Here is a 19105-nt window from a genome sequence, read left to right as displayed (position 1 = left end):
GCAGGATCTCACTGGAAATGTGCATCTAATATAATTATAACCCATGTAAAAATAGAATTTACCATGAATGTTTTTTACGTTATGTTTTAATATCTGTTTGCTAAAGATGGATCTTTACAGTTAAAATAAAATAAATCTTTATGATAATCTTCAAATTAAAATATAAGAAGATTTAAATTGTGTTAGCAATGTTTTGATGCTGTACAAACCAGAAGATTTTAAACGTTCTTTGGTTAATCTGTAGGATGAAATTTGAATAACCATCAGTTTATATCAAGACCAATCTTGAATTGAATTGAGTTAAACATTTAATCTAATTTTTCATTGAAGTGTAGTTGACTAATCATACAAATAATCTAATTTTCACACAGTTCAATTTGTAAGTCTAATTTATATCTTCTGAGAACATTTTTAGTTTTTAATATTATGTAGTTTGAAGTTTTTTCAGTTCACTGAGAATTTTAATTCTTATTTCTTGTCTAAAAATTGAGTTTTTGTCTAAAACCAAAAATCTATAAAGGGCAATGATTTTCATTAACACAACTATGGATAAAATATGTACAAAGGGAAGACAGCATAAAAAGATCTTATACAAATTTCTTATAGATTATTACTCTATTTCTGAAAGGACATTATTATTTAAAAACTAGCTATTAGTCATGGCTTCACACCCAATTTTGAAACTCAGAGTCGTTATAATACTTAGTAAAACGCTTATGATGGAATATGATGACATCCTATAAACCTTCTCAAACTTAAATAGGCATATGTCAGGTATATTATTTAAGTGTTCATGGTTAAGAGCACTAGTGTTTAACTTGACTCCTATATCATGTTTTGCAAACGTAGGAGCATTTCTGGTTCAAATGAATTATATTTTCAACATCACAGCTGAGTCTGCCTTGTTACCCTTATCAAGAAAATACAAATACACACAACTTGGAAACCTACTTCAGTCAAAAAGCGTTTATTTCTAGTTCTTGTCATATAATTCCAGTCTAAAATATTTCCAGTGCAATAGTAGAGTTTGCCTTGATATCTCGAGGAAGAAAAAATATATACAAACATAGGACTGAGAACCTTACTTCGGTTAAAAGGTGCCTTCTTCCAGCTATGACAATCACTTACAATGTCACAGCTGAGCTTACTTAATTGCTCTGATCACAAAATTATATACGTATGTAGCTCTCAGAAATCTACTTTGTTCAAAAAGTTTACTACCGGCTCTTGTAATCTCCTTTGGGTAAAGTATTTCCAGTGTCATAGTTGAGTTGGCCTTTTTTATCCAATGAAGAAAATATAGCCTACATACTTACATATGTAGAACTGAGAAGCCTATTGAGGCTTAGGACAAAATCTTAACTACTTTCTATTTAATTCTGGCGTAAGGAGGAAATTCTTTTTAAGTTCATAGAACATTCGAAATTAATGTTTATATGATTTTGGTGTTATAAAAATATTGTTGTTTTTTTCGGACTGCAATATGGAAAAGAATGAATCATTGAGGCATGTTAGTATTCATTTCCGTTTTTCCATAAGCCATGCTGTTAACTGGTAAAATGTCATAATAAACATGTCTAGGATGCCAATTGGAGTACCTTATGAGAAAACATTCATAACTTTTTTCATTAAGGTTGGTTTTATAAAAGTGTTTAAATAATAGTGTTTACGATGCATTAGATGTTTTCAATTTGTAACTAGCACAATCTAAAGAAAAATTTAGATATTAACTTTTTACTTACGATCTGCATTACACTACTGATCAAGCCACTATAAACTTAATATTTAACAACATTTAAATGTAAACAGGTGTTTCAACCAATTGGTCGAACTTTAGCTGAAAGTGTCAGTTAATAATGCAAATTATAAAACAAAATACTACAATATTTCTAAATTCCAAAGTATTAAAGATAACTTTTAAAATCTTTTTTATTTTATAAACCTTCCTCAGATTTTATATTTACTAAATATTACTAAAAGTAATATAAAATTTTATATTACTCAGAATATTTTACTAAAAGAATTAGCGTAATTGGTTGAGCCATTATCAAGATTAGCGCTTTGCAACATATTTTACGATTCATTTTTATTTATAAGATTTTGAACTGAATGAGATTTGTAGCCTTGTCTTGTATTCAAATTAAATAACAAACCTCTAGATGGAAGTGTGCAAAAAACTAGAACTGAACCACTTAGATTAGTCAGATTGTAACTTATTTTCTCGTTGTGACGGGCCCTCCAGGCTTATTTATTTGGAATATTTTGCTTCAGATAGTTATGAATGCAAATTTGACATTCAGAGCTGTTAGTCTGATTGCACCAAGGACTTTCAAAACTATAATTTGCAAGTTTTGATCATTCTTGTCGCAATTTGCAAACTGATTTTGCTTATTTGTTCTCCCTGGCCTGTAGCCAAAGGAGATAATTTTTCCCTTTCATAAAGTGACTGTGTTACTATGATTATGAAGAACAAATGATTTAATGTGTCAATATGTTCACAATTTAGGTCTTCAAATTAAATTTGATATTTGATGAGTGAAAAAAGTATTTCAACTTGAATCCACAGTACATTTTTACTCGATTCACACCATTTACTTTTAGTGATTAACACATTCGCTGCAGAAACATTATGTTAAAGAGAACCCAAAAAACCAAAAAATAAAAATTCATAAAAATTTACTATATGTGTTCTAAAGATCAGAATATGGTCCCATTTTGAAGTTAAAGTGGTCTTTCTGTTGATACCGGATGTTTTGGTTTGTTAACCACCGGCGTGTAACCCGCATAGTTTGACATTTCCAGTCACGCTCCACTGCCATGTTCACAGTCACAGTTTTGTTGTTTCTTATTAAAAACCACCTTTTTCAATGTTTAACGTTTATTTTACCATTTATTACAAATACTACATATTAACATTTTTATTTACATATTTACAACTCCCCTCAACCACCCATATCTCAGCAAAATTTACCATGATTGGAAACACTTTCCAACACACATACCAGGTTGGCCAGGGCAGGTCTCACAGTAGTATGGTGTATTTACCCTTTTCCCATCTTTCCAGTATATGCAACATATTTTCCTTTTTAGCCGGTTTCTGTTGTCTCGATTGGTGTTTTTCATAATCTTATGCGCAGTTTGATATGGTCTCTTTTGTGCTGGAGATTTTACCAGTTCTACTTTGCGGCAGCACTTACGATCTAATGAATTCTGATTATTGTGTAAACACTTTATACCGTTATTATATATGTTTCCAAAACCCTTGAAAAATCGTGTTTGAATTTTACAAGTTACCTGTAAACCCAAAAATTCCCAAAAACTAAAACTAATGTAACCCTATATGAATACAGACTTGAACAACTATGCGGGAAGTCCCAATTGACTTAAACCGATAGCTAAGCAACAATGAGGCTTATAGCTTGCAATTGCATTGTTATCCACTGGCGTGTAACTCGCTATTTGACAAACATCACTGTTACACACCTGTGTGTAACCCGCAGCGAATGTGTTAAGTTAAGTAGATTTTAATTTTCCTTCTGAGCAGTATTCAAGTAAACCAATTTTTATAAATGTTTCATTATGATTACATTCATAATCCTGAATGAATCCTGATCAAAATCAACATTGATGTCTTACAAGTAAATGAGAAGTTCACTGTGGAGGTTAATCATCAGATTTAATGAGTGAAGTCCCAGAGCTATAAACAGATTTCTACACAACTGTCCCGGATGTGTGAATTTTAACCAAAGCTTACATGAATATTATAAGAACATGTAGGTCTATAGATTTTTATCGAACTTTGTTACAAAGATTGGGGGCTTGTAAAGACCAGGTGATTCTTGCACTAGAATCTTAAAGTCCTTTCGAGGGCTTGGGAACTCCATCTAAAGCTTTTAGAAAACAAGCAGTTCTAGAGGCCTTGTGAAGCCCAGAGCCAATATTCCTAGACACTAGTTAGGTCCAGTGACTATGACCATTCAGAAACCACAGGCTTGAAAAGCCCCTATAAAGGTAGACAGAGGAAACTCTTAGAGGCCAGATTGACTAATCAAACTAAAATATGTTCTCAATTATACCAAGACTGAGGGCCATCTTTTACCAACACCATATGCTTTCAAATGCTATGGATCCAGGAGATGGATGTTATAAAAGGTTTGGTTACATTATATAACAGAGGATATTATTTGTAAAGGCTTAGTGGATCAGATTGCCTTACTGTGCTTCAAAGACAATTTGGCACAGTGACTAGAGATTTCCAGACTAAGGATGCCTCAGAGGTCAGCTAGGTAGTTCCACAATTTAAAGGCTCCTAACAAACAATTGTTTGGTCACCAGCCCATCCATGTCCAGTGATGTCCAGTGTTGTATTGCAAGAAAAACATAAAGAACTATTCTTATTCATTAACTCCAAAATTGTGTAATACTACAATCACAACTAAAAATGTCTGGTGTATTTATAGTTGTTATTTATGAAGAAAGCGAGAAATGAATATGGATAGCTCTTTAATTCAAGAAAAAGAAAAAATAGTAAATACCTATAATAAAATTAGGATATACAAATTTCTGATTATACATTTTGCGATAACATTAATAATCATAGCTTGGACATGACTTAAAAAACAACACTCAGTTAGATTACATACCATGAACAAACATTTCAGCCAAAGGGAAAGAGAATGGAATCTAAATTTGTGTCTTTCACTCAGTGATTCATATAGTAGTAATTAGGCCGTTAATTAAATAAATTCAGTATGTAAATTAATGAATATTTATTTTTATATAAATATTATAAAAATAATGTTCCTTAAGATCTAGTACAATTTATTTTCTACTTGGATACTCTTTGTGATAATACTCAGGACAAAAATAATAATATAAAATGCAGAGAAATATTCAAGTAAGGTATATAAGGTATAAGGTTAATTATTGAAAATTAAGAACAATTCCTTAACATGTGTGACTCTGCAATCTGTAAGATACAGAAATATTACATCCTCCAAATATCATAAAGAAATGTTATTTGTTAGTTGAAAATATTTTACTCGTATACGTTTCCATAATCCTTATGCAAAGTCTAGGATTTGTTAAGGCAATCGCTAGATTTATTAGATAATATTTTAGTGATGTATGATTTAATAACAATACGTTTTTCACGCCTACGTGCAGAATGGGACAATAGTTCCAGCATTTTATAAATTGTTTAGCTTGAGATTCCGAATGTCACTATGTTTCCCTTTGAATTCAGGGTTACAATTATGTCCTGTTAAATTATACTACCTAGATTCAGAAATGACCAGCAGATTTCAATAGTAGAAACAAGGCAAAAGCAGTAGTAGGTTTGGTGCTTTCACTGAGCGACACTGCTGGTGGGATTAGTCTAAAAGTAAAATTTCAATAAACAGATGCAACGGAGTATGGAAGGACCAAAAAAACATAACCAAAGTTATAACAACCAATCCAAAACCATACCTTCACACACACACACATCTATTATGTCATAGGATAAAATATGATTGTACTATGTTTACAAATATGTTTATTCTACAATTTTTTCATTTATGTTAGAATTTTATTTTATTTTTTAATTATGACTTTTTTTATTCCAACATCAATAAAGTTGCATGAGGAATCTATGTTCCAAGTTACAAGTCTCTGACCTTTTTATGAAGAACTATCAAATGGAGGTAGACCCATACTCAGACCGGTTTATTCAGACAATTTTACCTGGGCTCCGCCACAAGTCTATTGAAGGAACCATGTCAATAGACAATAAATAGTTGGTGGTGGCGGGATATGATGGGGTCTGGCCGAATATCTTTTCCGAAGTCAGCCAAAGCTGAGCCCTGGATGGAGGACAGATGGGCAGACAACATGAGTTTAAGATGGCTCTATTAGGTCCTTAAATTGCCATCATTATTTGTTACAAAATGTCCAAAATCCTGTTATCCTTCAATCTTTTCATCACCAATAACAAACTTTAAACAAAGGTCCTTAAAAATAACCATATTTAAAAGGTTGCATATTTAACCAATAGAAGCTTTTTAACTTTTGCTATCTCCTGCTGCATTTGGGATTCATGATTGCCATCTGCTATTTGAATGGTACAATCTTTGTCCCTGTAAAGATTCCTTTGAATTTCCCATATTTCACACTAACATCAACAACATGGTAACAAGATGTGAGAGGGTGTACCTGGGTGTAAGTGGGATCTTGGTAGGAACGAGTGTACTCCTCCAGATCTGCCTGAGTGAGGCCTACATCTCGCTCTGGGGGCGATGGCACATTGTACTCCCGAGTTCCGTCACAGTCCGGCCGCGGCAAGTACGTCTCTGGCCCAATCTTCTCACACCTCTCCATCACAGTTCGCAGCTGAAACAATCCACCAAAAGTAAACAAACTGGATAAATTTGAATAAAAAAACAAGTACTCAATATTTGTATTGACAAATAGCATTTGTTTTACTTTCTGATCTTCCTGCTGATATATTCTATACAATTGAATATATAACTTCTAAGTATTCAGTGCTACATGTTCCATGTTAAATCCTCTTGGTAGTCACTACAAATGCGTAAGCTAAATTTATAAAGGGTAAGTGCTTCTGGTGTAGTGAACAAGAGAAAGGTTAAAAAACACATTTTTATCACCTTTAGCTTCAGTAACAAAACAGGTTCTTAGCATTATGTGACCATATCATGGAAGATCATTGTGGTTTTTAAGTGACCCACACTTTTTATAAAACTTTTAGGAGATTAATCATCAAAGAGCAATTTGATCAATATGTGTTACTGTTCTTATCAGAGATGATTAATTCAATTCAATGCAGTTACAATCACACCAGAATAGAAGTCATCAATGGAATTTTAAACAATAAAGAACTGTGTATATTTATTTATTAGCTCGTATCTAGGAAAGAAGAAGCTCTAGCTATTATTAATTTCGCTATTTATTAGGGAAAATAGTTAAATTAAAAACAACTAAAATCATAACAATTATAATGTATTTTTTATTTTTTAAATTATTTTTAAAATTAGGCATGAATTATTCAGCCTGTTTGCATTGTGTTACAACTACTTGTGGAGATCTATACTTATTATTTTATAATGTTTGGATATAAACAAATGAGAACACAAAAAACCTTAAAAATAAATTAACTGAGGAAAGTAAAAATATTAAAATATAGCCTATTACATAAACTATAAAACATACGTGGAATGTAATAGTAAACATCTCTGGAGAAGAGGTTTCCCAAAACTAGACAAGACCAGTGAAGACCTAGTAAGAGAGCTTCTTATCACAATCTAGGTGAAGCAATGTTTGTGGATGATAGTATAGCAACAGTCTCCTGCCCTACATGTCCTGTACATGTTATTTTACGTATTCTTTCCTTATGGTCTCCATGTTGTATGTAGAAAACAATTAAATATAAAGGTTAATCACAGTACTTATTAGGAGCTATTAATACATTTTAGTCTTATTCAAACACTCGTACCAAGTATCATTAATTTGTAACATTGACAAATTCCAGTACATATTTCAGGTGTATATTAAAAATGTCACAGAAATGTGAATTGTTAAAGAATGGGAGAGTGCCATGAAGCAATACTATTGAATAAGATTGTTAAAATAAATAATGTCTATCTTAGAGTGTTTTTCGACTTAAAGTGGCCTTTCAAAATAACCTGTCATATGATAGATTTATGTAACTGTACTAGGCTAAATAATATGTACTTTCTGTGTTACTAACTAAATAATTGACCAAATTCTTATATTAGTTATGCATAAACTATTTATCCTTTAATGTTTATTTTGGCTTATTTTTATTGTATAAAAAATTGTGAATTTAAAATCTCCTTGAGGCAAACCCAATCCCCAACACATACCCATTCTTAATATCCTGTCACTTTAGAAGCCGTGCAGAAGACCTTATTGGTTTAAGTGCAAAACAGTTTTCTTTAGTTTCTATTTTTTATGAATAAAATCACTGCTTCCATACTAGTAAGTGCAGATAGATTGAATGAGAGGAAAATTGTTATATTTGTCCTGCATATTAAGCGTTAGATTTCAGTACATGTAATTAATATTATGTTTTGTTGCATGTTGAGTGTTCGGCTTCTATGCATTCATAGCCAATTATAGGTCATTTCTTACCATCCACTTTTTTTTAACGAATTTGACAATTATTGTTATATCTAAAACTATACACTTTTTTAGAATATTAGTATGAATTTGATAAATTGCAGGAGAAATAATTTTACTTTTTTAAAATATGTTGGCATAGAAAGCAGGACTGGCCCCCCTACTAGTGCTTCCCTGTTTGGTCCAGTTCACTTACCGTATTCGTTTTGGAGGCCATCTAAGGTTGACCTGACAAAATTATCCATGCTCTTAAGCCAGATTACTTAACCGATCATAATTAATATTATGTTATGGTCATCAATCATTCAAGCCATATAGTTGATCAAAACCCTGGTCTAGATGAAGTAGAATATAGTTTTGAAGGCCTTGTTAGTTTGTGATAATCTCAGTATTCTGTATAAATACTTAGTTTCACTTTTTGAGACTGTAAAAGTCAATTTGAGAAATGTTTGTATTAAATTTATTTTTCACAATATTGAAATGCCTGGCAGGCATTTTATATCATCCAACATGACTGTGTATAACATACCCACCAGAGTTTTATTTACAAAACATATATATTTACATTGTTCATTGATTGTAAATGTTACAGAAAAGCTAATTACAAACACTTACTGTGAAAAAATATAAACACATATTACTCATTTAATATTTAATCAACATACACATCTATCCTGTGGAATCCGTGTTTACGGAACCACAAAGAAAGAACGTAATTGACAACCTCAAACTTCCAAATAAAGCAATTGGATTAATATTGAACTTAAAATTTAATGAATCAGGGAAAATATATTTTAAATAATGTTTTAAACAATTTTGTTCAGTGTACTTTACACAATCAATAATAAATGTAATAATAAATCAATGCGGGAACAAGGGCAATAACAAATAGCTATAACACTAGGAAAACTAACTATTGTCGATCCATATCACAGATAAGAACTTCTTTTAAGAAGGCTATATAGACAGGTATACAAGTTTTAGAATTTTCATACCATAAGTATAATGTTTAATACATTAAAAGTTAAAGCGTGTAAAATAAGGTTAAGACAAGAGTAATTAGTTACTGTGATTTGATTAGATCACAACAATACTTTGTATTGCTTAGATTACAACAATTCTAAATTAATAAATGAAATAAGTCTAATTGTTTATTTTAGCCCTACAAACACCAGCCAGTTTGCACAGAATATGTGATAGATTTATATGGATTTGCAGGTCTGAGGAATAAATTTGTTTAAAAATAATATTATTTACATAACTGTATGTTGTTGTATATCAATTTCTTCAGTATTAGATGATGAATAATAATAAATAAATATCTTAACTGATATTGAGCTGTTTTATTTTATAACAAAAACCTAAAAAAAACTAAGAAAACATAAACATTATGTTGTGTTATGCCCTTTGAAGTCAATACTAAAATTGTGTTTCCATTGCAACCAACAACTAATTTATATTCCAAATTTTGTATACTTAAAAAAATATAGTTCTATATACATTAGTGTTTGGAAACAAAATTTCTAATCTTATTATTAAAAATTTGTATACTTAAAATAGTCATACATGTGTACCCCTAGTGTGTTTAAATATAGTTTTTTTACACCCACAAAATGAAATATTTTTATATTTTAATACTTCATCTGTAGTTAACCATACTATTACAAAGTATTTACTTTTTAGTTGGTTTTGTTAATTTCTTGACATTGACAAAGGCTTATGCTCACAATGCTGCAAAAAAAATGTTAAATCATCGGCCGAACTCCAATTATTTCTACAGAGTAACAAATCAAAGTGGGTGTCTTCAGCAACATAGATTATACAAAAAATGTGTTTTATTCAACAGCTGGTGAAATAAATAAGTAAAACACATCTTCAACTGGGGCGTCAAGTGGCAATCGGGAAACGACAGACACCTGGGGCTTTGATGGTATTCGTAGGGTTAAAAACTAGGCTAGTTTTAATTATAACTGTGATATAATTTAAAATTCTTATTACGTAATAACACCATTTGTTGTACAAAGCTGTGTGCAAATAATGAATATATTAATGGGATTTGATTGAAGATACTTTGTTTTAATGATAACATTATCTAAATTCATCTGCAAATTTGTATTGATTTCCTTGAGAACAAATCTCATGTGATCTCTCTGTTAATGAGTCACAGATTTACGCCTAGCCTACAGTAAAGGTAAACTTTTTGAGGAAGATTTTCATTGTCCAACTTATTAAAACAGTATATGTATGATAACATTTTACATTTTACACACTATGGTTTGATATAAACAAAGCTGTAAACTAGGACAAGATTCACTAGAATCATTAATGTGAATGAGCAGATTGTGTCAGTTAAACCAGAGGACTGTCCATGGACATGTGTGTTAGTTCAGAGTATTGTTTAGAGAGAAGAGCAAGACGGTTCTGTGACCTCTCACAGGTAATCTGAGTGGGTCACTCTAATGGGAGAGCTTTCTTCTGCTGATTATAGACTACTATGCTTTGTTATTTGACTAATTTTTGGCTGATGCCTGTGATGGCATGACTGACACAGATAATCATAACGTATCCCTGTGTGTTGTCAAAACAATGGATTCAGAGATGTCCCCAAAACCCCTTACCTCTCTCCAAAATCATTACAGCAACTCCTTCTAGTGGTACACAAATAGTGTGTTGTGAAAAGCAAATCCAGATATTTAACCTACTAATGGTTGTTTGTAAATCTTCTCTTGTTAGGATTATCTTAATTAACTTCGAAGTCAACAAGAACAAAAACATGTTGTGGTTTCCTTTCTCTGCCTAGACAGAAGTGCTGGTGAACTGTCACACTAGTTGACCTTACTCTAATCAGAGATAGTGCCTCCAAGCTAACGAGTCACTCCAAACGAGGCGGTGAAGGCCCCCCGTACATTCACTGCAGTTAGGCCAAAGGATCTGGCCTTGGCTCCAACCACTGATTAACTCGCGTATAACAGATCATCGGCTGTATTGAGGGTGACCTTGCCGTTGATTACTTGTTTCATCGCCTCATATACTGTATGGCACAAAAGATCTGTCAATCCGTTCTGTCCTGCCTCAATTCAAACGGAGGTGTCCAGTATCGCGCCAAGGACAGGAGATTTAATGCTGTGTAGAAGAAGCAATAAAGCACCACATGTGGGCGAGTGTGTTCCTCAAGGTCACTGCAGCAAGCCAGTGTCCATCTGCCCACATTTGACCTTCACATGGCCTCAGAGCTACGAGTCCAGAAGTTTAGTCTGAGTCACTTGCTGATCTATAAATCTCCCATGCAACTCATGCTGCTTCGAATTTGTGATTTTCAAGGTCTCTGTAGCAAGCCAATGTTTATTTGCTCATATGTGACATTCCTATATCCTACGCATGTCCTGAGATCTTGCAATTGTCAGTCTGACCTCCTATTGATCTATAATTCTCACAAGCAATCTTTGTCGCTTCAGATTTATTTCCCTAAAGTAACTACTAGAATATACTCCTACTAATTACTAGAGGCCTTGAATGCTACAAGTCAGTTAAAGCAGCTTCACCTTCAAAACACAATGTGTAATAAGGTTTTTATTTACAGGGAAAACTAGTAGCAATAGCTCTGTAAATAGTAAAATCAAGTAAATAGATAAAAAGGCACATTTAATTAGAGAAATTAATCTCTCATAAAAATTAATAAATTTTACAATTGCAAAGTTGACTTCCCTTAAGAAAAAAAAACTTGTTTTAGGCAAAAAAATTACTAAATGTTTCTTATTTACAAACGATTCTGATTCATAAATTACAGAATGTAGGGGTTTTTAATTTTAGAACCTATATGGTAAATTAAGTATTCCATGCGTCTAATCTTTTAGTTTTACTAGTGACTTATCCAAGATGTGATTTTGGAGAGAGATGCAAATCCATCATCTCATATTTCATGGTGGAGGAGATAGCGATTTCTTCTTTTTTTTAAATAACATGTGTTAAAGTCATTGTATGTTTTAGAAAATGTAGACTAAAACTGTGAGAAGTACAATTCATGTAACAGTTTCTTCCACGTCTTTATTAAGGTATGCTCCTAACTAGGTACTGAAAACTTTGAATGCATTCTAGGTTGATCAAATGTTTGGTACCTTCAGTCGATTATTTCATTCTAATTTGTGACAGCAATCATACAAATCCAAACTTGGTTTTGCTACATTCCATTGTTTTACTTGCTTCTCATATCATATTGTATCTCTATATCATAGACTAGAATGTCTTTAAAGTTACAATTTAAAATTCTAATGATAAGAATGGATAGACTGAGTATTCCAAACTTCATGAAGAAATCATAGCACTAGTTTAAATTTTAAAATGATTCCTTACGGAGAGTCGGATGGTGAAAATCGCAAAAAACTTCTATATATTTTTCCCTGGCTTATCTGAATACACATGCTTGGTGCTAAAAAGCACTTTTGTACAAAAAAGAAATACACATGAATTAGGTTTCTATAAAGCCATAGTTTCACACAACCAAGGAAACATTATAAAATGTTAAATTCTGAAGAAAATTGGAATATGTCCTGGGAAGTACTGCATTGAGTCTATGTAGAAAGCTGATGTGACTAGAATCCTGAAAGCGGATAAAGCAGTAGAAGAAATTGAAAAAATGCAGAAAAAAACAAACATTATCTAAAAGGAAACTTAAGATTCATTATGAAGAGCAAGAGAACCTGGAGAACCCACCATATAGTCCAGGAATGTACTAAGGTAGGTTTTAACTTTTAAAATTATATACAGTAGAACCTCTCATATCCGACCTTCGCACATCCGACTCCACCTGATATCCAACCTAGTGGCCGGCGGTCTGTCTCTATATATCTCTATATATATGTACCTGAACAAGTCTACAATGTAGATGAAACAGGCCTAAATTACAAAAACCATTCTTGCTGCTAAAAATTAGCCTGTGTTAGGACAAAGCTTGCTAAATACAGACTCACAATTACAAATTGTAGCAATGCCACAGGAAGCCACGAATTGGCGTTGTTCGTCAAAGAGAAATCTAAGAAGCCAAGTGTGGTTTAAAAGCTAAACATGGTAACACTTGCAGTTTTCTCTCTTAATCAATCGTCTGCTTGGATGGATAGTCATTTGTTTAAGGAGTGGTTTTTTGACAAATTTGTCCCCTCAGTAAAAAACCATTCAAAGTCTAAAAACTTACCTGCTCGTACCGTGCTTATTTTGTACTTAGATAATGCTCCCAGTCACCCCCTGAATCTGAACTAAAGAAAGAAAACATCAAGGCTTCATTTTTATTGCCCAACGTTACACCTTTAATATAGCCTACGGGTCAGGGCGTCATTGAGTGGCTAAAGAGAAGATGCAGAAGACAATATGTCAGCTCTCTCAAGGAAAAAACAGAAGAAGAATCTAACATTTTTGAAGAAGTGAAAAGTTTAAATTAAAAGATGCCATATATAGTTGCTGCAGCTTGGGATGACATTAAACAAATCACCCTTCAGAAAGCTTGGAAAAAGATTTGGCCACCATTGAAACAAGAAGAATCTGAGAATGATCATGAGCCAGTTTTGACAGAAGCAGATGTTGAGACAGACAAAACAGAAACATTACAAAATCTACAAGTGTTTCAGCACTATCTTCAGATGACAGATGTAGAAGAGTGGCTTGTTGAAGGTGATGTTTAGGAAATTACAGCCAATGAAGATCTCAGCGATGACCAAATCATTGCTATTGTGCAGAACAAAACCGAGGAAGAAGAAATTGACTCAGATGAAGAGGAAATCACAAGTGACAATGTAGTGAGTCATTCTGCTGCTGAAGACGCTTTCGATGTTGAGCTGAAAACAGCAGTTGCATCCAAATGCAACCCCAATGGATGTATTGTGGGCAAAAAAATGGGGGGAAATTTCTGCAAGGTCAATAATGACAAAATTGAAACAGAAATCCATTACTGAATTCTTTAATATATACTGTACACACGCTTAGATTTTATTCACGTTTTCATTTAATTCAAAAACTGTAAATATTTCAAATGTATTCAGCAACATACAAATGCGGGTATTTAGAAGTACAATAAAGTTGTTTGCTTATTGCTCCTCACAATATCCGACCTTTTAACCGTTCCGACCTTGACTCGGTTCCGTCATGGTCGGATATGAGAGGTTCTACTGTATGTATATTACAAAAATTTCGGTTTCTGAAAGTTTTGTTTTTTACAATCAATGTACCTTTTCTCAAGAACCACTCAAGATATCAAGGTAATTCTTTTTCAGAAAATTAGGCTTAATATTTTAAGCATAGGAAATCCGAAAATAAAGAAAAATAACAGTAATAAATTTTGTTTCAAATTTTTACCTAAAAATATAACTTGATAATTTTTAAACACTCAAACTTTAAAATAAAATATAAACCAACATTTAATTTTTTTATACTTTGTAAGAAAAGTTACATCAACCTCGTTAAATTTAACATGAGTGAGATAGGATCATTCAACTCCCCTTAAAATGAGTTTTCTTGTTGAATCTAAGAAGTTTATATTTGGAAAAGCTGGCCCAAACTGTGATAGCTACCCTTATCTTCTGAGACAAATATTTAAATTTATTAATACAATCACTCAGTCCTAATATATTCAAGTTCCTTTTAACATGTTTTTCTTTTATTTATTTGTATTTTTTATTTCTTGCAAGTGTAAATAAATGTACGTCAAATTGTACAGTACACGTAACATGTTTTTTATTGACACAGTTTTATGTGCAGATTAATTAAAGTAGTATATTCTGAGAGACAACTCATCAAACTAATCACAGGACCTCTTCAAGAAGATGTCATATTGAAGGTGAATAAAAAAATAATAAAAAGTAAACACATGGTCACTATAGAAATGGTTATAGTTACTTTTACTCATAAAACTAAACCAACTTTCTATTTTTACAGGATTGAAATCTGTCTGATCATGAGAAAGTGTAACATGCAGGAAGTTGGATTTATTCTATATTCCAAACTATCCTTTCTGACCACTGTGTTTTTTTGAACTCTAGAAGGAACCAGACCACAATCTAAGTCTATGTGAATTGCTTACATTCCAATGATACAAACACTTATCCAGTGTATCATCCATTAGATGTATATCCAATAGATCACTGGTCTGAAGCACCTTTGTCCGGACCATGGACTAGGACAGTGTAACAAAATGTGGCAGAGGAAACCGTTTTCTTGTGTGGCCTGTACGTTTCAAGAGCTGGTTGGAATAAATTTATGTGTAAAATGTGCCCAATCACATTTTAGAATTTCGTACAGTGTTACTTGTTTTTCTACAGTTGTATAAGGTTAAAAAGTATTAAGAGGAAATATAGGACTAAAAATTCTGGGGTATACCTATTGTTTGATAGGCCCATTTGTTTATTCTTACTGACAGGTATGGAATGACAGGGTATGGCAGTAATAAGATGTTCTATTCTTAACAGGTTGGATTTTATAAATATTAGATGTTTTTAAGGAAAATGTAAATGGTATAAGATTGTGTGACTGATACACTCAGATTGTTTTCAGACCTCATTTGTTACATATTGCATACTTGAGCAACAAGGCTGTTCCCAAGTTCTATAACTAGTGGATCCAGAAGGATGTAACTAATGGAAGAATTGTGTGAATGGAAGCATAACTTTTTCACTAGATGTTTTAGTCATGAGTCTATAAAAACTATGCTCTGACACCTTGTCAACAGAAACTGACTACATGGGTACTGGTGGCATTGGCTATTGAATTGAGTGTGTGGGAAAGACTTTGCAAATTGAAATGATGTGGTTAAGTTTAACTTTGGTATATTTAAGAGGAAATTTGGTAAATTAACGTATTTTTGGAAAAATTTTGGAAGATTATCAAAAGACAACAAAAAAAGAGTTGTAAAATGTTAATGGTTTTACAGCCGACCTGTTGGCTAAAGGAGGGGTTGATCCGTTTGTTAAAAGGCCGGCTGATCACTGGTGGTTCCTCCTTGGGGTAGTGTGTCTGCTCCGTCCACGACTTGGAGCGGCAGGAGCCTCCGGCCTGGGGGCGGGACGGCACAGCAGCCGGCCACGAGGGGAACTTCTCATGTCCCGGGCCGTAGCGGACTGCCTTGAGGCTGGAGGCGTCCCGTACAGGGGCAGGTGGCGGGGAGCTACGGAGTCCACCACTGCCTCCCTACACATAACAAAATATACTGCGTTGCTAAAATATGCCATTAATCATTCTGATTTTTTTTATATGCCTATAACTAACTATAGTTATCCTAACTATAGTATATTTATTTAAAGTTAATGTCTTACCTTTCATTAACTTTAGTGTACTATCTTGTGACACAATTATAACATAAAATACTCATTACATATCTTGAAAAGTCCAACTCATGTTTCATTCAAAAACTGCTACTGTCATCCAAGTAAGTATTCCCTAATTGAAGCTTTAAGCTCCTGGATCTGTCATAAACAAAACTTAGTAACTTAAGACAAGTATTATGAAGATTTCATTAGTAATCGCCAACCTTAGCAAGCCTAATATCTTGCTGCTTTCCAGATATGGATTTCAATGAGGCCTTTATAAACTAAATATCTAATCAGTGAGGGCTCATCTTAGACATAGGGTGATGTGATCAAACCAGAGGTAAATTTATAAAATTACAAGTTGGATAATGGATCCTCTCTAATCAATGCATAATTAAAAGACTCATTAATTAATAATCTTTGATCACAACAACAGCAGCTTCTATATTTTTTAAAACAAGTTGTAATTACCATTATCTGATTAACTAGACTGTAGGAGTTAGTGATGGTTATAGATAAGACACTTGATACCTGCTACTTTTCTTGGCTTGTTGGAAGGGAGGTCATTCCTGATAACAGAGGCATTATCACAATGAAAAGACAGTCCTACCACCTTCATAGATGATCACTTTTTTTTAAATATAACTTTGGTGCAAAAATTATACTACTACTGAAGTACAACAGTTATGTTTTTCGACTCGTCGGCACCGTGATTACGTATTATTTATATTGTTATGTTTGTAATGCATTGTTCCTCTATGCCCTGTTTCCTAATGCCCCTCCTCGCCACAACTTCAATGGTGTATAGCCCACTACAAAATAGTGATGTGGTTTGTAAGACTTCTGTGTTTTACAAAATTGTTAAAAAGCTTCAAAATTCATAATTTTTAATACAATTACCAACCATTTTCCTGGGGTGGGGCCGGACCCCTTTTTTTGTTGGAATTATTCATTTCCTACACAATAATGCACCAGGCCTGAATTCACATTTAACAGTGACAGTCTAGTCTAGATAAAGATATGTCTGAGGTTAATGATGAAGATTGGAGGAATTTCTAATTTCATAGCCCAGTCCAGTTTACAATCAGTGATACAACACAATCAGTAACACTATGTTTCAAGCTCTGCAATCTGATCTCTTCCTCAGGTAAATGCATAACTACAATCTAGGTTAAAGTTAACAAAACATATCAGAGTGTTGTTACCTGCATAAGTCAGGAACCATAACAGCATAGCTGTAGTCATTAACCTGAGGAAGAGATCAGATTGCAGATCTATTAACATAGTGTTACTGATTGTATTGTATCACTGAACGATATTAAATATCCGGAAAAATTCTGTTTCCTTCAAAATCCTTCCATTGTCAAAAACAAAGAATCAAGAAGGTCATTATCATCATCCTATTCATAATGGAAAATTTCCACAGCCACCCTGAGGTCAGTTCATTAATTTTTGAGATCACTTGAAAACAAACCCTTTTAATATTAAATGTATGTACTGGATGTTTGCAATACAGTTCTTTAAAACATTACTCATCTTCTATGAATTCATGGAGTTTTAGAGGTGTAAAATAAACTCAATGTTCTAAATCAACTATTTGGGTTTAAACAGGTTAATGAAATCTTGGCCTAAAATATTGTTTCAGTTCTTCAAGCTTTAATACCAGTAGAGATTTTCTTTCATTTTTACTACTCCTCTTCTGAAAATTTTGTTATTCTAATGACTTATGAAACTTTGCATAGCATAATGATATTGATATTAAGCTACATCTTTAGTGAACTTTTTGCTATTTTACAACTAGAACGTCAAGGAATTTTAACAAGTATGGTCCCATAATGGTTTACCAATAAATATAAATTTGGATCAGGGTATAAAAATAAGAAAATTAAACACAACACTTGTCTGAAAATGTATTTCCATACGTCTGCCTGTGCTTTGTATAAAAAGATATTTTTGTTTAAATAATGGTTGAAATTAGGCATTGAAATTTGGCTCACATATTGTTATTATCCTTCATTATAATCATGAGAAGTAATATTATTTTGCCATTTACAGATTAAAAATGGTAAGTTTTCAATTTTCAAATACCAAATTTTATAAAACATTAAAGTTTTTGTACTAATAAACAACAATTTAATAAACAATGTAATCAAAATACAAATTATACAAAAAAATATTTAAAACATATCAAGGAATAACTGAGATTTTAACTTTTTTTTCTAAATAATCTTATTGATGCACTGATTTATTCAAGAAAGTTTAGATTTGTTGGCATTCAATATAATTCAGTGTCAAATAGTTATAATAAATATTGATAGCAATACCTGTCATAAATGCAATAATTAGCATACGTTTTTGTTTTAGACTTATGTTTCGTCCAACAACAATACTTATTTCTAAATAACGTTACTGGTATTATATTTTGTAAAAAAAAACCAAGTTAGATAAGACTTTTTGAGATAAGAGTAGAAAAGCTTTTTTCTTACAATTGTAATGACACATATTTTATAAAAATATGTATGGACAGATATATAGAAAACAAAGCCTTTTCAGGTATGGTCCATTTATTCTACCTTATTTAGATGACCTGAACCAATAAATGGTCTAAAATAATGGTTACCTTTAAAGGATCACTCTGTAGGTATATTAAGGCGTTTTTATAACTATTTGAGATCTTGGAG

At 32.5% G+C, this 19105-nt stretch overlaps 1 protein-coding gene across 4 annotated transcripts in view; it reads right to left on the bottom strand.

Moving 5' to 3' along the window:
• Positions 1 to 19105, bottom strand: part of LOC124365657 (protein Shroom) — a 234003-nt gene that overhangs the window by 90126 nt on the left and 124772 nt on the right. For all 4 annotated transcript variants that reach the window (XM_046821632.1, XM_046821634.1, XM_046821633.1 and 1 more), the window contains 2 exons: positions 16054 to 16305; positions 6193 to 6369 (listed from right to left, as the gene is read on the bottom strand). In XM_046821632.1, coding sequence (XP_046677588.1) covers positions 6193 to 6369; positions 16054 to 16305 — 429 coding nt within the window. The remainder of the gene's footprint in view (positions 1 to 6192; positions 6370 to 16053; positions 16306 to 19105) is intronic.

The sequence above is a fragment of the Homalodisca vitripennis genome, chromosome 1, assembly GCF_021130785.1.
Source record: "Homalodisca vitripennis isolate AUS2020 chromosome 1, UT_GWSS_2.1, whole genome shotgun sequence".
Taxonomy (NCBI): domain Eukaryota; kingdom Metazoa; phylum Arthropoda; class Insecta; order Hemiptera; family Cicadellidae; genus Homalodisca; species Homalodisca vitripennis.
The sequence above is the reverse complement of the archived record's forward strand: the minus strand, read 5'-3'. Positions and strand labels throughout refer to the sequence as shown.